This window comes from Trichosurus vulpecula, chromosome 1 (assembly GCF_011100635.1).
Source record: "Trichosurus vulpecula isolate mTriVul1 chromosome 1, mTriVul1.pri, whole genome shotgun sequence".
NCBI classification, from domain to species: Eukaryota; Metazoa; Chordata; class Mammalia; order Diprotodontia; family Phalangeridae; genus Trichosurus; species Trichosurus vulpecula.
Genome location: NC_050573.1, coordinates 24,226,613 through 24,248,451, shown reverse-complemented (window position 1 = coordinate 24,248,451; position 21,839 = coordinate 24,226,613). Strand labels below are relative to the sequence as shown.

Here is a 21,839-nt window from a genome sequence, read left to right as displayed (position 1 = left end):
GACTGAGTGTTGCAAATGATGTGAGGAAATCCTTCCTAAGAATTAGAGCTGGTCCAAGGTGGGCTGGGCCACCTCGAGTGGTCATAGGCTTCTCTTCATTGGTAGTGTTTAGCAAAGCCTGGATTCCCACCCATCAGGAATGTGGTAGAGTGTATTCTTATTTAAGAATGGCTAAAATTAGATGGGTTCTGAGGTCTCCTTACCTTTGAAATTATGTCATTCTGTGGCATGGGCCAGCAGCCAAAAGTATGAACAAAACCACTGACATAGGGACCTGAGTTTTTTTGGTATAAAGAACTCCCAGATGAGCAATCTCCCTACCGATGCAAGTCGGCATCTTCTCTGCAACTTGACAGCCTTAGAAAATCACGTGGAGCAGAAATATCATAGTCTCAGAGTGCATGTGCCCCCTCTAAATACTCAAGCACATCTGAATGAGATTAAAATATAATTGGGAAATGTTTAGCAAAATAAGCAAAAATACAGCACAACATAGATAATGTTAATTTGTGGTTTTCTAGTCCAGTATGTGGTTCAATTTGAGTTTAATGCCGTTGGCCTAGAGGACTGAACAACTAAGTAATTGGCCCAAGACTGCACAACCAGTATGTATGTCTGAGGTAGATCTTGAACCCAGGTCTTCTTCCTGACTCCACTGAATCATATAGGAACATAAAAGAAAAAAGCATGCTTATAACTGAAAGCAATTGACAACCCAAAAAATCCCAAGATTATAAATAATTATTCATGTGTCTGTAACTTTGGTTACTATCTGTTGTTGTTTGTCGTTCAGTTGTTTCAGTTTTGTCCGACTCTTTGTGTTTGCTGTGTTCTTGGCAGAGAGACTGGAGTGGTTTGCCATTTCCTTCTCCAGTTCATTTTACAGATGAGGAAACTGAGGCAAATAGGGTGAAGTGACTTGCCCAGGGTCACACAGCTAGTAAGTGTCTGAGGTCAGATTTGAACTCAGAAAGGTGAGTCTTCCTGACTCCAAGCCTGGCACTATGGTGCCACCCAGCTGCCTACCTGTTATTAACCCCACCCCAAAAGATGCTTACTCTCACTTCCAGAGTCATGCTCACATCAGCCTCATTCTGCTTTTCAGTTTCTCCTCTTCAGTCTTTCTTCCTGTGTTAACTGATCTTGTCAACTCTAACTACAGCGTTGTCATCAACGTTTATGTTCTTCTTTGAGCTCTGCTTTCTCCATTCTGAATTGTTTCATACAAGAATGCTCGTATTTCTTGAAATCTTTCACATCCATCATTCATCTGTTGGCGGAATGACATTATATTACATTCACCACACAGTCGGTTTAGTTCTTCTCCAAATGATAGATTCTTTGCTCATTTCCAGTTTTTTGTTTGTGGGGTTTTTTTGTTTTGTTGTAGTTTTGCCACTAGAAGATCGATTGTGATTTCCCTATGGTCTTTTGTTGTTGCTGGAATGTTGTTGTCGAGTCATGTTTCAGTAGTGCCCAACTCTTCGTGACCCCATTTAGGGTTTTCTTGGCAAAGATACTTGGAGTGGTTTGCCATTTCCTTCTCCAGCTCATTTGACAGACGAGGAAACTGAGGATTGCGACTTGCCCAGGGTCACACAGCTATATGTATCTGAGGTCACATCTGAACCCAGGTCTTCCTGACTCCAGGGCCAGCACCCTATCCACTGCACCACCTATTTTTTTTTTGATAGGTCCTTTCTTCCTGTCAATAATCTCATACAGGAACTAACCCCAGGATTGGGACTACAGCCAAAGGGTAAACCTGTTTTTGGAACTCTAGTTATTGAGTGATTCCATCTCAAAGAGGGTTTATTGAAAGTCTAGCCCTCTGCTGTGTGATACGGGGAACAAGAGAAAGATGAGATGTTGTTCAACTCCCTAAGCATTTACGATCCCATTGGAGAGACAAGACAAGCAGAGACCCAGGAGGCATGGGGGTGCCCTTCTAAAAGGGAGATGGCATGGAGAGTCAGTGTGACTTTGCAATTTGCCACCTGCGTGACTTTGGATAAGTCCCTTCCCATCTCTGGTCCTCAGTTCCCCCATCTGTAAGATGTCAGGGCTGAGCTCAATGATCTCCAAGGCCCTTTCCATCACTGAATTATGTTCCTGTGCCCTTCATCAGCCTGGTGTCCTCCTAGAAATCCTCCACAAAAAACCTACCCCGAGTGCTGGCAGCTTTCCTCTAGGCTTCTTATGATCATTATCATTCATAACAATATTATTGACATCATTATTAGTAACAACACTATTGAGGATAATAACAGCTAGCATTTATATGCTTTAAGATTTGCAAAGTGCTTTACTAATAGTCGTCAATAAACATTCATTAAGCACCTACTATGTGCCAGGCTTTGTGCTAAGTGCTGACAATATAAATACAAAAAAAGAAGCACAGTCCATGCCCTCAAGGAGCTTACAATCTAATGGGGGGAGGGGGAACAATACTCAAAAGGAAGCTGAAAGGGGAGGAGGGAGGGAGGGAAGGTAGACAGGGTGGGAACATGTTGGAGTCCGGTTCAAAAGGGGGCATGTGGTGAGAAATGAAGAGAAGGCTGGCCTGGGAGCCCACTTTATGTCACTTGATCCTCACAATAACCTTGTAAAGCAGGTGCTCTTATAACCCCATTTTACAGGTGAGGAACCTGAGGTATGTGCTGAAAATAACATAACTAAGTAAGCGTCTGAGGCAGGATTTGAACTCGGCTCTTCCTGATTCCATGTCCAGTGCTCTCTCCACTGTGCCACCTAGATGCACCAGAGCACTGAGTAGGCTGTCAGCCTGTCTCCCTGCCCACCCCACCCCCACCCTTTATTTCTTGCTCTACTGTACAATCGGTAACCCCTCTTAACACATCTTAATGTCTTCTCCTCATTCAGGAAGAGACTAGTATAGTAGTCCACATGCCAGGCTCTTTCTGAGCTCTCTCAATTCAATAACTCTGTAGGCATTTATGAAGCACCTACTATGTGCCAGGCACTTTGTTGGGCACCGCATTGATTGACAATTCTCTCCCCTTGTCCCGGCCTTCCTGCCTGGTTGCTTTATCAAACTAGACCTGTACTGCCACGCAACTCAGAAAGTCCTGCCTGAGTCACTTGCTAGATATATGACCCAAACAAGTGACTTAACCTTTCTTGGACTCAGTTTTCTTATCCATGAAATTCCAGTCGTTTTTCAGTCATGTCCAACTCTCCATGACCCTATTCAGGGTTTTCTTGGCAAAGACACCAGAGTGGTTTGCCATTTCCTTCTCCAGCTCATTTGACAGATGAGGAAACTGAGGCAAACAGGGTGAAGTGACTTGCCCAGGGTCACACAGCTAGTAAGTGTCTGAGGCCAGATTTGAACTCAGGAAGATATGTCTTTCTGACTCCAGGCCCGGCACTCAATTCACCATGGTGCCACCTAGCTGCACTATCCATGAAACAGAAATATTAACATCCCCTACCTCCCAAGGTTGTTGTGAGAATTAAACAAGATAACATATGCGTGGCACTTTGCCAGCCTTAAAGTTCTATATACAAAAGACATAATGGTATTGGTCATTTTGGGGCCTGTGGTGCCCAGCATGGTACTTCCCATGTCTTTTCAATGTCTGTTAAACTTGAGGGGGAAAAGAACTATGTAAATGCTAGCTATTGTATCATTGTTATCCTGTGGGCAAATTTATGGAAACAAGCCCACTGTAAGCAAGTGCTTCCCTTCCCCATCCCCCTCCACCATGCGTGTCCTCTCCTGTCATTCGGAGCTGGGCCTTAGACACATGCCTCACTTTAATCAAGAGATGAGTTGGGGAGAAGCTGTGTGGAAATGAATTGGTTTTAATTAAATGACTTCTTCATTAAAATTGTCCCAAGGTCCCTTAGTGATGGGAGGGAAGGTTATTTTCTCTTTTAAAAGGAATCCATCAAGAAGCATTGATTAGTTTGTGCCAGGCACTGGCAAAAAACAATCCCTGCCCTCAGAGCTTAAATTCTAACGGAGCAAACAGCATGGACATAACTAGGTCTATACAAGATATATACATAGATACGTACAGGTAGGGGAAGCTAGGTGGCACAGTGGATAGAGCGCCAGGCCCAGAGTCAGGAAGACCTGAGTTAAAATCTGGCTTCGGACACTTACTAGCTGTGTGACCCTGGCCAAGTCACTTCACCCTGTTTGCCTCAGTTTCCTCATCTGTAAAAAGAGCTGGAGAAGGAAATGGCAAACCACTGCATTATCTTTGCCAAGAAAACCCCAAATGGGGTCAGGAAGGGCTGGACCCAACTAAAATGACTGAATAAGAACAAATGGAAATTAACCTTGGAGGGGGAACACCAGGAAAGGCATCCTGCAGGAGGTGGCCTGAAAAATGGCTTTAAATAGGAAGCTAGTCATTTAGAATATGCTTAAGTTTAGAAAATCACTTGCTCGGGCAACAAGTATTTCTTAAGCACCTACTATGTGCCAAGCACTGGAGATAACAAAGATAATCCTGAAGTAGACCCTATCTCTGAGGAGCTTAGTAAAGACAGACAACATGGACATAAATAGACATGTGAAAAAGATACAAGGTGATTTGGAGGGGGAAGCATAACTATTTGAAGGAACTGGGAAAAACCTCACATAAAAGGTGATGCTTCTGAAGGGATGACATGGTCAGATCTCTGTTTTAGGGACATTGGTTTGGCAATCAATAAATAAACATTTATTAAGGACCTACTATGTGCCAGGAACTGTGCTAAGCAATAAAAATACAAAAAGAGACGAAAGACTGTCCCTGCTCTCAAGGACCTTATAATCCAATTGCGAGTTGATTCTTAATAGAAACTAGCTTGATTGTGATCTCTCTGTGCCCTACCTGCCTGCCTGTCTGTTTGTCTTTCTGTGCCCTGTGTTCTGTCTGTCTGTTCCCTGCCTGCCTCTCCGTGTTCTACTTGCCCTGATTGTACCATCTGTCCTGGCTGCCTGGTCTGCCTGGTCCCAATCAGTCAGACTTCTTCCTGTCTGTCTCTGCTCCACTAGTCAAGTTACACCCTGTCTGCCTGACTGTCTGTCTATTCCCTGCCTATGTGTCTGAGTTTTGCCTTCTCATCTATGCCTGGTTGCTAAGATTGTAACCTGCCCGTCTGTCCCTAAGGACCCTGGTTCTGCCTCTCCCTACCCTACCTCCAACCCCTACCCAAGAAAGTGCCAGAGAGCAGAGGCCTGAAGGCATCCCTTTTCTCTGGCTCTTCTCCAGATTCCACATAGGTAGATGGGCTGCAGGAGCTCCAGGGGTAGCCCATTTCCGTGGCAGCCCCAGTCTTTGAGGACAGGACCCTGCTTCTATGTAGGAGGCTCTCTTGGGCAGCTCCCAGCCCAGTCAGTGGCTCTTTCCCCATCATTAGTCCCCAGATTCTCCTCCCTGGCCAGGGAGGGTGAGCTAAGGAGACCTCAGAGAGCCCCAGTGGCAGCTCCATCTGTCAGGAGATGCAGAGACGCTGGCTGAGGCCACTGGGAGGTGTAAAAGATTTGTTCTCATACAGAATAACCTGGTGGGCTGATGCTGATGCTGATATGTAACCATGGCAACCAGCAACCTTCATCTTCCTTCCTGGCAGGGATGGGAAGAGGAGACTAGAAGCAGCCAGCCTATGGTAGCCTATGGGACGGGATGCAGCTCAGTGAGGGGTGGCTCCCTCACACCCCAGCTCTCATCGGCAGATCTGGACTGTCAGTAACCCAATGATGGAGGCGGTGCAGAAGGGACCTTAGGAAACAGGGAGATGGGATAGGCAGCCAGGAGACACTTCCCAGACATATCTGGCTGGCTGGAAGGGACCTCAGAGGCCACCTAATGCACCTATATCCCAATAAGAATGCCCTCAATAACATGCCTAACGAAAAGTCATCCAGTCACTCACCAATCATTAATGAAACACCTACTATGTGCCATCAGCTATGCTAAGTGCTAGGAATACAAAGAAAAACAAAAACCCTGTCAGTTGTGGAGAAGGTGCTAATTTATATCCAGAGAGAACACTTCCAAGAGCTCCCTGTGCTGATTCACCGCTGAAATCACAGGTCCAATCAAAAAAATTCATTGTATTAGCTTTCTTGTCTGCCATGGCATACTGCTGGTTAACTTTGAGCTCGCGGTCCACTAAAACCCCCAGATCCTTTTCTAACCATGTTTCTCCCATCTCATATTTGCGAAGTTGATATCTGGCCTCAGTAGTTAAGGCCAGAAGTGGACCTTGCAGTCCACTAAAACCCCCAGATCCTTTTCTAACCATGTCTCTCCCATCTCATATTTGTGAAGTTGATATCCGGCCTCAAGGCTGAGGGAGGGTCTGGAGTCCAACGCATGCTGCTGCCCCACCCCCACCCCCCACACACACACACCTTTAAATTCAGCCCTGGCTTGTCTGTTTCAGGAAGAACGCAGTGGAGATGGAATTGGCCAAGTGTAAGATGGACATGATGTCCCTGAACAACCAGCTCCTGGATGCCATTCAGCAGAAACTGAACCTCTCCCAACAACTTGAGGCCTGGCAGGTAAAGGGGGAGGGCTGGGGATGAGGCTAGCCATTTGTGTGGGGTCTGCAGAGTAGCGTTAGCCCTCAGAAACTGAGATGGATATGAGACATTGAATGGTGACATTGGCAATCTAGAGGAAACCTAAGAAGGCCCCAGAGAGGAGACCAAGGCTGCCCGACGTTCATAGGTCTGGTATCTTTGCAGACTGGTTTTAGAGCATCTCTTGGCTATTCCTCTGGGTCACAGAATCTCAGGGTTGGAAGGGACCTCAGAAGCCGTCTAGCCCCATCCATATTTGAACAAGAGGTCCCCCTACTGGACAAGTGATTAAAAACCTTCATTGAAAGGGTCATGGTAAGGAAGACAAGGAAGATGGAAATAATAATTTCACGCCTAACTTCAACGGTGCCTAAGACTTTCCCCATGGAGCCCCCAGAAGCAGACAGTGCAAGTGGCAATGAACCCACTGTACAAATAAGGAGACCGAGGCCCCTAGAATTTTAAGTGTCTGAAAGAGCCTCCGGCCACACACTCAAGCTAAATAGAAAGAAAAAGCTGTACCTACCATGGAGGAACAGAAAAGCCAGAGTGAAATTTGACTTAAATATAGCTGACAGCAGCGTTTTCCAAAGGCTGGCTTCCTCTTTCCTAAGTTTGGAGACTAGCTTCACCAGATTCACAGAATGTCAGATAGTTAGATAGATACATATAGGTACACAGAAAAATAGTGGGACGGATGGGTGGGTGGGTGGGTGGTTAGAGGGATAGGGAGAAAGAGAGACAGATGTGGAGATAGATAAATAGATACATGGATGGATAGAAAAATAGATGGGTGAATGGACAGGATAGAGAAATAGAGCTAGATAGATAGATAGATAGATAGATAGATGCATGGATAGATAGATAGATAGATAGATGGATGGGTGGATGCATGGATAGATGGATAGATAGATGGGTGGATGGGTGGATGGGTGGATGGATAGATAGACAGATAGATAGATAGATAGATAGATAGATAGATAGATAGATAGATAGATAGATAGATAGATAGATAAATAGATGGATGGATAGATAGATAGATGGATAGATGGATGGATGGATGGATGGATAGATGGAAGGATAGATAGATAGAGAAATCAAGAAATAGAGATAGATAATTAGATGATAGATGGATAGATAGATGATAGATGGATAGATGGATGAATAGACAGATAGATATGGAGGTAGATAGAGCATTTAGTAAATACTTACTGTGTGCCAGGCACTTTGCTAAGCACTGTGGATATAAATAGAAGCAATCAAGATAGTGATTACCCTCAAGGAGTCTATTCTCTAATGGGAGAAGAAGGGACCCCAGGGGTAACCTCAGAGGGTAAGTGATTTACCCAGAATCACACAGACAGTAAGGATTCGGTCTACTATTGTAGGAATAGTATAGGAATCCCCTATACAATATGCCCAACAAGAGGGCATCCAGCCTTTGCTTAAAGCCCCCAGCGAGGCGGAGCCCACTACCTTTAGTACCTGCCCATCGGGACCATCCGATGGTCCCTGACGCAGGTTAGTCGTTCCTTGAGGTCTCTGTCTTCCAGACCCACCTTTTCCCCATCTGAAATCCAAAGACCAGCAGTTTCCCAGCCAAGCTAAGCCCCTCACACACTCAGTGTGGCTCCCTACTGAACCAAGCCCATCCCTGGATTTTGGTAACATCAGGAAGATACAAATTCAGGATGTGGGTGGAACCATAAACATTTCTTCCCAAGCCATTCTGGGCGGAAGAAATAGCTAACCTGAAAAGCCTGCTCACCCTTGGAGGAGAAGCTTGAAATAATGGGTTCTCTAGTGAATTTGGACTTGAGATTCAGAGTCTGAGTCCAAAGCCACTGTATAGGGACTCAGGGACCTTTTGCTTTGGCTAAAGTAGTGGCAAGAATATAAGAATAATAAAAACAATATTAATTAGCATTTCTATTGAAACTGAAGGTTTACAATGTGTTTTATAGGCACCATCTCATTTGATCTAGAAAATAACCCTGAGATAGGTGCTATGATTATCCCTATTCTACAAATGGGGAAACTGAGACCCAGAGAAGGTAAGTGATTTACCCAGGATCACACAAGCCAAAGAGGATTCAAACTCAGGTCTTCCTCACTCCAAAGCCAGCAGCAATCTTCAGTACACCATGCTGCCTTTCCAAGAGCTGCTCCAAGTGCTGGCAGGGTTGGCAGTTTGCAAGAAGAGCACATCCTCCATGAACCCCACCTCTGGTCAGAAGGGCCAGAGCCCTTCTCCCCCCCGTCTCAATTCGGCTGTGTTTTCCTTTTTCTTTTTCTCTTCTCCTTACAGTTTGCTTCCTCAGGGCTTTTTACTATCTGGCTCCTTTGGTTTCTGATCTAGTGGCCTTTCTCAGTTCCCGTATCGACAGCTTTAGTAGTACACCCCTCCTGCCTTTGAGGTGAGACCATGCTCTCCATCTCTGCCCAGTGACCTACCCACTCATCACATCATAGTCAGTCTTCCTGTGTTGGTCCCGCGTCTGGGGAAGGGCCCAGCCCTGCACCCTCTTCTGCCTCTCCACCTTGTCCATCCATTCTGTGTGCCATGTCATGAACTCATCTCTATGTGAAGTACAATCCCCAACCCTAGACATCCTCCTCATTTTCATTATCAGTGTCAACAGAACCATAACTAAGGTGGGGCAATTGGGCCTTGGCCCCAGGATGCCAAACTTTAGAGGATGTTAATAATACTTACAGTCCTTCAGTACTTGTGGTATGTGTAGGAGCTTTGCACCTACTTATCAAAAATAATTAGTTAATATAGGAAGCAACCTGATGGTGTGTTTTCTGGTTATCAAACACTAAGTGAGCTCCAAAGTGTGCCAGCTGGCCTGTGCACCCCTACTGCTCTGCTCCAGCCTCCCCAACTGCATTTGAGAACATTCTTCAAGCCACTTGCCATCATCATATACTGCTTATAACCCTGTTCATTCATTCATTAATTCATTCTACAAATTAAGTGTCAACTACATGCCTAGTACTGTCCAAGGTACTAGTGATACAAAAACAAGAAAACAGTCTCTGCTCTCAAGGAGTGATGACATTGAGTGTAATTAATATTAATAACGGTGATACAGAACGTTTGCCTGACTGGTGAGTACACAGCATTGCACTTGGCCCTGTCTGTGCCAGGTTTCCCTGGTTCGAGTTTCATGTCAATGGATTATTCAACTATGGGCATTCAGACCGTGATGATGGTGGCAGCATGAAAGTGTGTGTTCAATCAATTCTATAAATGTAGTTCATGGATGTTTTATTTCACAGAGCGTAAATATGAAATCAAACGATAAAGACCACCTGCTGGAGAGGAGGCATCACACAGTAGTAGCTAGGACTTCTAGTGTGATCTTACCTGACCCCTATTTAGGTGCCTCCTGTGAGAAACCTTCTCTGATGGCTACACACACACACACACACACACACACACACACACATGCACACATGTGCGCGCGCACACACATGCCCCTCTGGCTCCTCAAATTATCTTATATTTTACTTATCTGTGTATGTGTAATATCTACCACCACCACCACCACCAAAGCAATACTCAATCACCAAGCACTTATTAAGCATCTCCTGTGAGCCAGGGCTCTGCCAGGCTCTGGGAAAACACAGACAAAAACAAAACAGCCCCTGCCCTGGAGGAGCTTATGTTTTTCAGAGAAGGAAACTGAGGCACAGAGAGGTGGAAAATTACTTGGTCCCACAGGTGGTAAATAGCGGGCCTGCTGCATTTGAGCTCAAGTCCCCCTAACTCCAAATCCAACAGTCTTTCCAGCATTTGTCAATCCACAAACATTTATTGAGTGCCTACTATGTGCCAGGCACTGTGCTAAGTGCCAAAGAGGCAAATGCAAGAGTAAGACAGTGTCTGCCCTCAAGGAGTTTACAATCTACAAACTGCTTGAATACAAGAACCATTTCCTTTTTGTCTTTGTATCTCTAGGGCCTAGCATGGGGCAAGGTATATAGTAGGTATGCAATAAATGTTCACTCGATTTAAAGTCCACTATATTTATTTGGTATGGATGTGACTGGAGTCAAGACAGATTATGGAGGACCAGCCAAAAAGTTGTTAGAATTAATGGAAAGTTTTAAAAATCTTAAAATTCTGTTGTCTTTACCTTGGTAAGCACCAGTGAGTGGGCCAGAAGCCTTTCTTTTTCTAGGGTGTGTTCCCAGCCAGTCTCCTTTAGGACTGGCCATGGATCTAGGCCTTTGCTAGACCCTGGGCCATGGGGTAGGATCAGAAGCACAGCCAATATATGGGGAAGTGAGTCTTTAACCAAAAAAAAATCACCCCCCTCCAATGATATAGTCACAGAAAGTATAGGATAGACTCCATCAGTCAGTCAACAAGCATTTATTAAGTACCTACTATGTGCCAGACACTGTACTAAGGGCTGGGGATACAAAGGAAGGCAAAAATACCATAGGCCCTGTCCTCAAAGACTTTAAACTAAGTCCTCTTGGACTGTTTGATCCAAAGGTCACCGAGGGCCTGGTCAATGAATGTTTATCCACTCTGTTGTCATCTTCCAATCCAATGAAAGAAAATGAATCCATATTTTATAAAGGGATCAGGAAGCATGGCCTCATCCTTATTATGGGCCTTAGCTTCTGTGATTAGATTCCCCCAGGCTGGGGAGAGTAGGTTTGGTCAGAGGCCAACTCCCCTCCATAAAACAGAATAGCTAGCAATTCTACAATGGGTACAGACACCCTGGGGGAACATAGGGACCCCCTGCCATGCTCCAGGGTCCCGAGACCACTGCTGTCCTCATTCAATTTAATACATTCTATTTGGAGAGGGCAGAGGGATTACTAACTACATGCACACAGTTATGTAAAAGACAAGATTATTGAAGGAGCCGAAGAGCTGGAGCAGCAATCAGGAAAGGCTTCCTGGAGTCTGCATCTCAGCTTACTCCTCTAAGGCAGATCGACAATCAATCAACAAACATCTATTAAGTAAGCATGTGCCGAATACTGTGCTAGGTGCTGGGGATAGAAAGAGAAAAAAGAAATAGTCCCTGCCTTTCAAGAGCTTACCTTCTACTATGAGGGGGAGGGAAAGGTGAAGATTCTGAAAGGCAGAGCTGAAGGGAGAGTGTGGTCCACGAATGGGAATAACCTTCCTGAATACAGAGTTGGAAGTGGATTGTGGAATTCCGGGAACAGCCAGCCATGCTATTTGACTAAAAACTATAGCGTATCTGACAGGGAGTGATATGGAATGCCCGATGAGGTAGGAGCCATATCATGGAAGGTCTTAAATGCCTCGCTGAGGAGTTGGTGTTTCATAGTAGGAACAATTGCTGTTGTTTGTCCTTCATTTTCAAAGAGGACCGATGACATCACAGGTGATGTCCTGACCTTCTCAGGAGCCACTGGAGATCTCTGAGGTTCTCACAAGCTGGTGGGCTGCAGCAAACAGAGAGGAAACATGGGGGGAACAGAGAGGGGCACCTCCCCAACAGCAGAGAGAGATGGGAAGGAGGAAAAGGAGCCCAGAAGAGGGCAGCCACCATTGATGGGGAACAGCAAGGATGTGTGCAGGGGACAGATCTATCAGGTTTATTAATGAATGGATACTATCACTCCCTTTTCTTCATCAGAGTTTGTATAGATACCTTAAAATCAGAGAATTGTAAACCCAGAAGGGACATTGAATAATCACCTGAGATGCAGTGTGGTGCAGTCATCATCATTAAATGCCAACGGGCATTTATTAAGCACCTACTATGTGCCAGGCACTCTTCTAAATGCTGGGGGATATGGAAAGAGAATGGGGTGTGAAGCCAAAGGATTTTGGTTTGAATCTGCTCTCTGTCACTTATTTTCTATGTGACCTTGAACAAATACTAACTCTAGAACTAGGATCGTATGAAATGACCCCCTAAGTGAAGGTTCTTGACTATTTGTGTGCCATGGGCCCCTTTGGCAGTCCAGTAAAGCCTACAGACTTCACAGAATCATGGTTTTAAGAAATGGAAGGAAATACTGTATTTCAGTCAGAGGCTGGTGAAAGTAAAGATGCAATGGGTTTTTTTTTCCTGTCCAAGCTTACAGGACCCCAGTTTATCCACAGACCTTGCAGAGATCTGTAGACTCCAAGTGAAGAATACTTCATCTAAGTGGTCATCTGACCTCTACTTGGAGACCTCCAATAAGGGGGAACTCATTACCTCCTGAGACAGCTCATTCTATATCTGGATGGCTATCACGCCTAGGAAGACACAAGCTAGGTTGTCCAGGGGTGGGGAACCTGTGGCCTCGAGGTCATATGTGGCCCTCTAGGTCCTCAAGTGCAGCTTTTGGTCTGTGAAGTTTGGATTCTGTCAAAGGGATGCACTTGAGGACCTAGAGGGCCACATGTGGCCTCGAGGCCACAGGTTCCCCACCCCTGTGAAATGTAGACTTGATCAGCAGGCACTTAGAAATCAGACAGGGGTAGATTCCATGGTAGGGACATTGAGGTTAGGGATACTTCCCTCCCCTCCATCCTACTCAACACACATACACACACACACACACACACACACACACACACACACACACACGCCAAACTGGTTTCCATCTGAGGGTAACATTATTTTTCTCTTCAAACTGTTGGAGACATAGTTAGTGAACAACTTTTTTTTAATTATTTTTGGAGGGGGAAAGGCAGGGCAATGGGGTTAAATGACTTGCCCAAAGTCACACAGCTAGTAAGTGTGTCAAGTGTCTGAAGTTGGATTTGAACTAGGGTCCTTCTGAGTCCAGGGCTGGTACTCTACTCACCGTGCCACCTAGCTGCCCCACAACTTTTTAAGAAAGCTCTGAATTTCGGAGAGAGGCCAGGGAAGCTAAATTCATTCACAGAAATTTAGAGAAATCTCCTCTCCATGATCAGAGTCTGATTACAAAATCCACTTCAGAGGAAAGTCTGTCCAGCCTAAAGCTGCCCCATGACCTTGACCTCTCAGCCTCTTCCTGACCTCTAGAGCCAAACTGGCCAAATCTCTCTTCCACAACCCAGTCCTTCAAATCCTTGGAAATGTCTCCTGTGCCCTTTCTCTTCTCCAGGATGACCATCCTCGGTTCCTTCAGCCAGGCCTCCTGTGGCGTGGTCTCCTTTGCATAGGGGCTCTCTGAAATCAGGGCTGGCGTGCCAGTCTGTGGATACACTTGTTGCTGTTTGCAGGCCCTGGTAATCTTAATGTCATTAGCTAATTGTCAATACCTGGGGTAATTCTGTAACCTGAGAGCCAATTTAGCTAGAATTTTTATAGCACTCTCTCTAAAGTATATAAAGCACTTTACACATGTTGGAGAGGTACATATTCTCATCTGAGCCTCAGGAATCCTTTGAGGCAGATAATACAAATGAGAACCCCCCACCCCTGGCTTTGCAGACAATCATAGGCCCATTGCTCTCAAGCTGGAGGGGAACCTAGAATTCACCAAGTCTAAACCCCCAAAAAGTGAGATGCAGAGAAAGTTCCCCATGGCGACAGAGTGTCTGACTCAGGTTTGGAAGCCAGGTGTCACTCCCTCATTCTATCCCCTAGGTCACCCTGACCCTAGACCCATCCAGTCAGTCTCCAGACCAGAGCGGCAGAGCCACCCAGACCAGGGAACACGGTAGGATGATAATTGTCCTTATTACAGTGAGGTTTGGGGTGCCATAGGATCAAGGAATCATAGACCACAAAGAGCCCTGAGAGGTCGCCTCCTCAGTCAAGAATACTGAGACTCGGGGGCAACTAGGTGGCACAGTGAATAGACTACCAGCCCTGGAGTCAGGAGGACCTGAGTTCAAGTCCAACCTCAGACATTTGACACTTACTAGCCATGTGACCTTGGGCAAGTCACTTAACTCCAATTGTCCTGCCTTCCCCCCTCCAAAAAAAAAAGAATACTGAGACTCAGAGAAATGGCTTGCCCAAGGTGACACAGCTAGTTGGTGGCAGAGCCTGAACTAGAACCCAGGTCTTCTACAGCCCCTTGACTAGTAATTATTCTGTCTATTTATTAGCTTATTTACTCAGAAGAACAAACGGAGAAATGAAATGAAAGGTCAGGCTTTGAAGCCATGGAAGGGTTAACTTTGTATGAAACATCCCCATTTAGAATGGCATGGATTCTTAGTATTATCCAAGAGGGAAAGACAGCCAGGACAACACTTGGCTCCTACTTCCCTCTCCCTACACTGACACCATCGAGAAAGTCTATTTCCTGTTTCATTCACTCAGTGGACATTGAGGGCCTCTTGTGTATCCAGCCGGCATCGAGACGGATATGAGTCACCAGTGTCCCATAAAGCTGGGCCAACATAAGAAAAGTCTAGTATCCAGAACAAGGGTGGCAATGGTCCCTCTGTCCTCTGGCCTAAACAGATCTCATCTAGAGTACTGGGAGTCTTATATTGGGAAGGACATGTTCGAGCTGGAGAGGATCCAGAGGACAGTGGCCAGGTTGGTAAAAGGACCATGCCATAGACCAATGTCCCCCCAGGGGTCCCCAAGCCCCTTTCATTAGTGATAATAATAATAATAACTAACATTTACGAAACACCTACTGTGTGCCAGGCATTGTGCTAAGCACTTTACATTTGATCTTCACCACAATCTTGGCCAGTGCGGGGGACAGGAGATTAGGTGCTATTATTGTCTCTGTTTTACAGATGAGGAAACTGAGGCAGACAGCAATGAAGCAATTTGCCCAGGATCACACAGGTAGTAAGCATCTAAGGGCAGATTTGAACCCAGGTCTTCCTGACTCCAGGCCCAGTTCTCTCTCTACTGCACTACCTAGCTGCCACGAAGTTAGAACTTATTCAGTTGTTTCAGTCTATCCAACTCTTCGTGACCCCATTTCGGGGTTTCCTTGGCAAAGATACTGGGGTGGTTTGCCATTTCCTTCTCCAGCTCATTTGACAAATGAGCTAACTGAGGCAAACAGGGTTAAGTGACTCGCCCAGAGTCACACAGCTAGTGTCTCAGGCCAGATGTGAACTCAGGAAGATGAGTCTTCCTGATTCCAAACCCAGTGTTCTATCCACTGCGTCACCTAGGTGCCCCAAGGTTAGAACTACTTTCATAATAATACTAAGACATTTTAATTTCAAATATGGTAAATACCAATAGATATAACCCATGTAAACAAAAGGTCTTGGGGTGGGGGTCCTCAATTATTTTTAAGAGTATAACGGGGTCCTAAGGCCAAAAAGTTTGAGAAACACTGCCATAGAGGATCAGCTGGAGAAACTGAGGTTTGGGGTTTTGTTTTTTTCTGGAGAAGCCTGGAAGGAGACTTTGAGTATCTGAAGGGTAGTCTTATCTTAAAAGGGTTAGCCCCAGAGGACAGACCTAGGAGCAATAGCAGGGTAGAGGACAGTGGGCAGAGAGCTCAAAGGAAGGAAAAACTCACGAACAGTTAGAGCCCAGCAAACGTGGAATGCGCCAATGGGGAGGTAGGTAGTGGCTTCCACCTCATCAGACGTCTTCAACTAATCAATCTACAAGCATTTATTAAGTGTCTACTCTGTGCTGGGGATCCTACTAAAAGAAAGGCAAAAGGCAGTCCTGCCCTCAGGGAGTTACATTCTAATGAGGAGACAACATGCAAAAACTATGAACTTGGTGGGTAGAGACAGTATAAATGTGTAAGTATGGAATGTAAAATCATGTAAATGTAAGTCAGAGGGGAGACCACAGCATTGAAGGGCTTCTCCTGGAGGCTTCTTACAGAAGGTTGTGTTTGAGCTATCTTGAAGGAAGCCAGGGAACGCACTGGGGGAGAGAGAGCATTCCAGGCAAAGGGGCGAGGAAGGGAAAGGGTGAGGATTTTGGGGATGGATTGTCACGTACGAGAAACAGCAAGTACATGAAAGTTGCTGAATCCTGGAAGTGCATGAAAGGAAGGAAGGTGGAAGAAGACCAGAAAGGTAGGAAGATGCCAGATAATGGAGGACTTTAAAAGCCAAATGGGGATTTTATTTTTGATCTTGAAAGTAATAAAGGGCCACTGGGATTTATCGAAGGGAGAGAGGGAAGGAGGAGACATGATCAAATCTACAATTTAAAAAGATAACTCTGGCCACAGGGATTTATTGAGGAGGGGGGAGGGGGGAGGAGATGCCATAATCAGATCTGCAATTTAAGAAGATAACTCTGGCAACCGAGTGGAAAACAGATTGGAGAAGAGAGACTTTGAGGCAGGGAGCCCCACCATCAGGCTCTGGCAAAAATAGTCTGGGTGTGAGGTGATGGCAGTGTCAGAGGAGAGAAGGGGGTGTATCTGATAGATCTTGAAGAAATAGAAGTGACGGAACTTGGCAAGAGCCATTTCTCGGATCTGGGCATTATCTCTGGCCATCCCCCATGCCTGGAATGCTCCCCTTTCATAACTTTGCCTCCCAGCTTCCCTGGTTTCCTTTAAGTCTCAACTAAAATTCTACCTTCTACAGGAAGCCTTCCCCAACCCCCCTTAATTCCATGCCTTGCCCCTTTCAATTGTTTCCTATTTATCCTGTACAGAGCTTGCTTTGCACATTCTCTCCCCCATTAGATTGTGAGCTCCTTGAGGGCAGGGACTGTCTTTTGCCTCTTTTTGTATGCCCAGAGTTTAGCACAGTGCCTGGCACTTAATAAATGTTTATTGAATGAATCAACGAATGAATATGGGGAGTGAGTTGAGGATGATGCCTAGATTGTGAACCTGGCAAGTGGCATATGGTGCTGTCCTTTCCAATAATAGGGGAGTTGTGTTTAGAGGGAAAGATGGTGAGTTCTGTTTTGGACCCACTGAGGACATGCCTATGACACATCTACTTCTGGATCTCCACTAGGCAGCTGGTGACTTGAGACTAGAACTCAGAAGAGAAGTTAGGGCTATATTTAGATGCATCCTTTTAAGACATCACTTGGGTGTTTTGTCAAACAAGATTCTCACTCAGGTATGGGCTGGCCTAGATTAGATGGTTTTGAGGTCTCTTGCAACTCTGGAAATCTGTGAGTTGTCAGCTAGAGAACCCATTGTCCTGGCCTCCAGCTGTATATGACATACTGAATGTTTTCCTCAGTCCTTCAATAACTTTTTCAGTAAGATTTAAAGAGAGCTATGTAGGTGCCATGAACCAAGCTCTAACTAGCTATTTCCAAACCCAGGCCAAGCAGCCCTCTAGTCAACCGATAAAGGCAAATTCTGTTCAGCAGGCAAGGAAAAAACAGTTGGCTGGACCCAAATGGAAAGGCACCCACCTGGAGCCTGCTATACACATCATCTGAAAGTTTCCTATTTTAACTAATTATTCTGCCAACAAGGTACTGGTTTAGTTGTTTCTAAGATGCTTGGAGGACTGGCAGGTACTTCCAGAGGTCTCCAAATGTCAGTGCCTTGGGGCAAAGTCATGTTCATGCTGGCAAGGAGATGGACCCCAATTAAAGCCAGAGGAACTGAGGACGACTCAGAAGAAATTGGGGACCATGAGAATGAAGCACAGGCCTGGGATTGTGGTGTGAGAAGGATCATAATAACCAACATTTATACGGTACCTCCAGGTTTGCAGGGGGCCTTACCGGGTCTCCTTCCCTAGAGGGCTCTAAGGACAAGCTGGACAGCCAGCAGAATAGACAGAGATGGATGAATCTTCTCCAGGGACTCTGTGACCCAAAACAAAACAAAGCAAGACAACCACCAAAAAACCTTTGTTTCTGTTTTCTAGTCTAGGATTTGTTGTTTGTCACAGGCCTCTTTGGCAAGGTGCTGAAGTCTATGAAGCCCTTCTCAGAATAACGTTTTGAAAGGCATAAAATTATTTTTTAGTGTTTAGTTGTTTTTCAGTCATGTCCAACTCTTCATGACCCCTTTTGGGCTTTTCTTGGCAAAGATACTGGAGTGGTTTGCCATTTCCTTCTTTAGTTCATTTTACAGATGAGGAAACTGAGGCAAACAGGGTAAAGTGACTTGCCCAGGGTCACACAGCTAGTAAATATCTGAGATTGGATTTTAATTTGGGTGTTCCTGATTCCGGACCTGGTGCTTTATCCACTGTACCACCTACCTAAATTATAGATTATATATAAAATATTATTATCATATATTATTTATAGTATATATAAATTATAAATGATTACTAATTTATATAGAAATAAAAGTGTAATTTTTCTCATCTAAGTTCATGGACCCCATAAAATCTATTTAAGGACCCCTTGGGCCCCCGGTTAAGAATTGACTTAGCCTGGGTTATATGAAGCTATGCCAGAGGCAGGGGCATGACCTCAAAGATCTCTGTTCCTGCTCTCTACAACTAAGCCTGCCATCCACAGATCACCTGCTTTGAAGGGTGGGATTAGGGGTCCACCACTGCCAGGATGATGGAGGTCAAGGTATCATCTCCCCACCTCCTTGGCAAACAAGCCCCATCTGCACCAGACCTGCCCAAGCCCTGAGCAATAGTGTGCCCAGGAACATTGTGTTTCATAACCCTGTGGGGGTTGGCAGCAGCAGCATTGGCACAGGCTTAGGGCACAGAGGAAAGAAGGAAGGAGGCAGAAGAGGCTGGCATGCTAAAGCACATCCATCTTTTGCTCATCTTGGCTGCTGTGAGGCTAGAGAACCAGCCTACCCAGTGTAAGTTTAGGGTTAGTGGAAAGACCAGGAGGTTCGCTGAGCCTTGGCAGGAGGGAGAGCCACAGGTAGCAGGCCAGATCTGGGGAAACAGGTGCCAGCTGGGATCAATTAAAGTGGGGGAAAAACCCTGTCTCTTCTTAGTTTAGGCTCTAGAAACCAGGTGTGAATGGTCCAAATTGGAAAGAATTTGGGAAAGGAGAGACCTGGGCCCCTAGCAAGGCACAAGGCACAAATTGATTTAGTCACTGTGCTTTGGGGATGAGGAAGGGAGTGAGCCCCAGGGGTCAGGGTGTTGTTTCTTTGGCTAAGGGCAAAACCAGAGAAATTGCTGAGTGTCTCTTAGTTAAAGGAGGAGAAGGGTGCCTTGGGGAATCTGAGGCTTGGGGCAGAAAGGGGAGAACTGCATTGTGAAATCCAGAGGAAGAAGAAAACACCCATCCAGGAAGAAGCAGGGTGAGTGAGGTCTGGAGAGAATGGGCAGAGACCAGGGTCCTGAGGAAGAGAGCTGGGAAGGGTCCAGCAAGATCTGGTGGGGGCCAAGGAAGCTGCAGGTCAAGCCGGTCTTCTTGTGGCTATCTCCAAGGAGGAGACCACTAGCCGGGCTCTTGGCCTGTCGTCAGCAATGGCTTGTGCCTGGGTCCGAGGGAATGATAACCGTAATAGTCACATCCAGCAGTTCTATAGGTTTTATGAAGCACGTTACCAGGTTATCTCATTTAATCTCACCACCCTGGGAGGTAGGTGTAACTATCGTCCACCTTTTACAATTAGGGAAGCTGAGGCCCAGAAAGGCAGGATTCTAAGTCCAGCGCTTTCCACTGAGGATGACTCTGAACTAGGAGTGGAGAGGTCACCTCATCTTTTGTCCTCATCCTCCCAACCACAGCCTCTTCACCCCTCCCCGCCCCAGTCACCCACCCCTCACCCCTACAGATTCAGGTCACTGGCTCACAACTGCCTTCTCTGCTCTCTTCCACAGGATGATATGCACAGGGTCATTGACCAGCAGCTGATGGATAAACACCAGAAGGAGCGGAGCCGGCCTGCTTCATCCTTCTCCAGTGGCCACGGAACAGGGCGGGGGGACGAGCCCAGCGGGGCTGAAGGCAAAGGACTCTTCTCATTTTTCAGGAAAATTTAAATTGGAAGAAAGCATGGGCAGGCAAGCAGAGCCTAAGGGAGGGGGCAGGCAGCTGGGCATGGCCACACAACACTACTACTCAGCCCAGCAACCCAGCTTGGGCAGTCCTGGGGGGCGGTAGGGGTCCCACTGTCTGCCAACTTGCCCACCCCACAGAGAGCCAGACTCTTTTTCCCCTCTGAGAGTAAGTGAGCAGCCTGCTGAGACAGGCATGCCCTGTACCCACTTTCTCCACACACACACACACACACACACACACACACATGCTGCTGAACCCCAGGGGGAAAAGCAACAGCCCTCTGGAGGCCCATCTGCAGGAGCAAGATCCAAGTGGTAGGCAGAGCCTTACTCTTGCGCCTCAGTTTACCCCAAATTCAGGAAGCCTCTTTGCTTCTGCTGAGTCCCTAAGCCTAGGGTGGCTATCTCGGAAGGGAAGGGGGCCTCTGTGATCCTCAGGCAGGGAGGGAGCTGTCAGATATGTGGCTTGGGCTGCTCCCCCAGGAGCTGTTACTCAGCTGTTGCCTGTGGCTAGGTCCCTGTTGCACAGAGCAGGGTCAGACAGATCTCAGAGCTGCCATCCCCTTCCTGGCTGCAGCTCCCCTCCTACACGACCCCCACCCACGCCACTGTGGGAACCTTGTGTGTGGGGGGGAGAGAAGGACCTTCTCTGTATGGCACAGGACCACATTCAGAAGCCCCGTCCTGGCTTTCCATCTCACCCAGGACCAGGGCCTGAGGCCCGACCCCCTAAACTGCCTCCTCCATGGGCAGAGGTTCCAACGCTGTAGTGAGAAGAGGCCACCTGCCTGCCTACTGCTGTTGAGTGTAAATCAGCTGGGCCCAAGGGACAGAGATTGAGATATACTGAGCATCTCTCTCTGGCTGGAGCCAGCTCATCCTGCACTCCAGCAGCCAGGCCTGGGATCCCAAGCTTAAACCCCTGGTCCTCCAAAGAGAAGGGTGGGCAGGCAGGCTTCAGATTAGAGCGCCCTATCCTACCAACCTGGGCAGGGAGGGGCCAGTTTTCTTCCTTCATCAGTCAATGCACACACATGCACTCATTCTGTTTCAAAGCCCTACCCTAGGCCTCAGCTCAGGCTCACTGTGTTTGTGGTTCCAGGTGCTAGGGGACCACACTGCTCCTTCCTCTTATTAACCGGCGTATCCCTCTCCTAATAACCTCAGCAATGGAAAGGCATTCACCCCTATGAATAGAGGGGTCAGGTTTAGGGTCAGAAAGCAACCCCAGTGCTTTCTTATTCCTATTTCCTGGAGGATGCTGGGCCTTCCCTGGCCATGAGTGCATCTAGCCCTTTCTTCCACACAAGCTAGGCCCCAGGGCCAAGGCCAGATGAGTCCTTCCCCAACCACCAAGCAAGCTTCCCCAGGCAGGAACATGCCAGTGTGAGGCCTTCAGGCAGATACCACCCATCATGCCCAGCTGGCTGCTGGGATGGAGAGAGAGGTGGCCATTGGCCACTCCATCCTAGGGCCCCCTAGACCCCAAGA

The 21,839-nt window shown here is 46.6% G+C and overlaps 1 protein-coding gene across 2 annotated transcripts in view; it reads left to right on the top strand.

Annotated features, from left to right (window-relative positions):
* BICDL1 (BICD family like cargo adaptor 1) overlaps positions 1-20,514 on the top strand; it is a 134,714-nt gene extending 114,200 nt beyond the window's left edge. For both annotated transcript variants that reach the window (XM_036740826.1, XM_036740825.1), the window contains 2 exons: positions 6,409-6,529; positions 20,169-20,514. In XM_036740826.1, the coding sequence (XP_036596721.1) occupies positions 6,409-6,529; positions 20,169-20,330 (283 nt within the window). In that variant the 3' untranslated portion in view covers positions 20,331-20,514. The remainder of the gene's footprint in view (positions 1-6,408; positions 6,530-20,168) is intronic.
* The last annotated feature ends 1,325 nt before the right edge of the window (positions 20,515-21,839 follow it).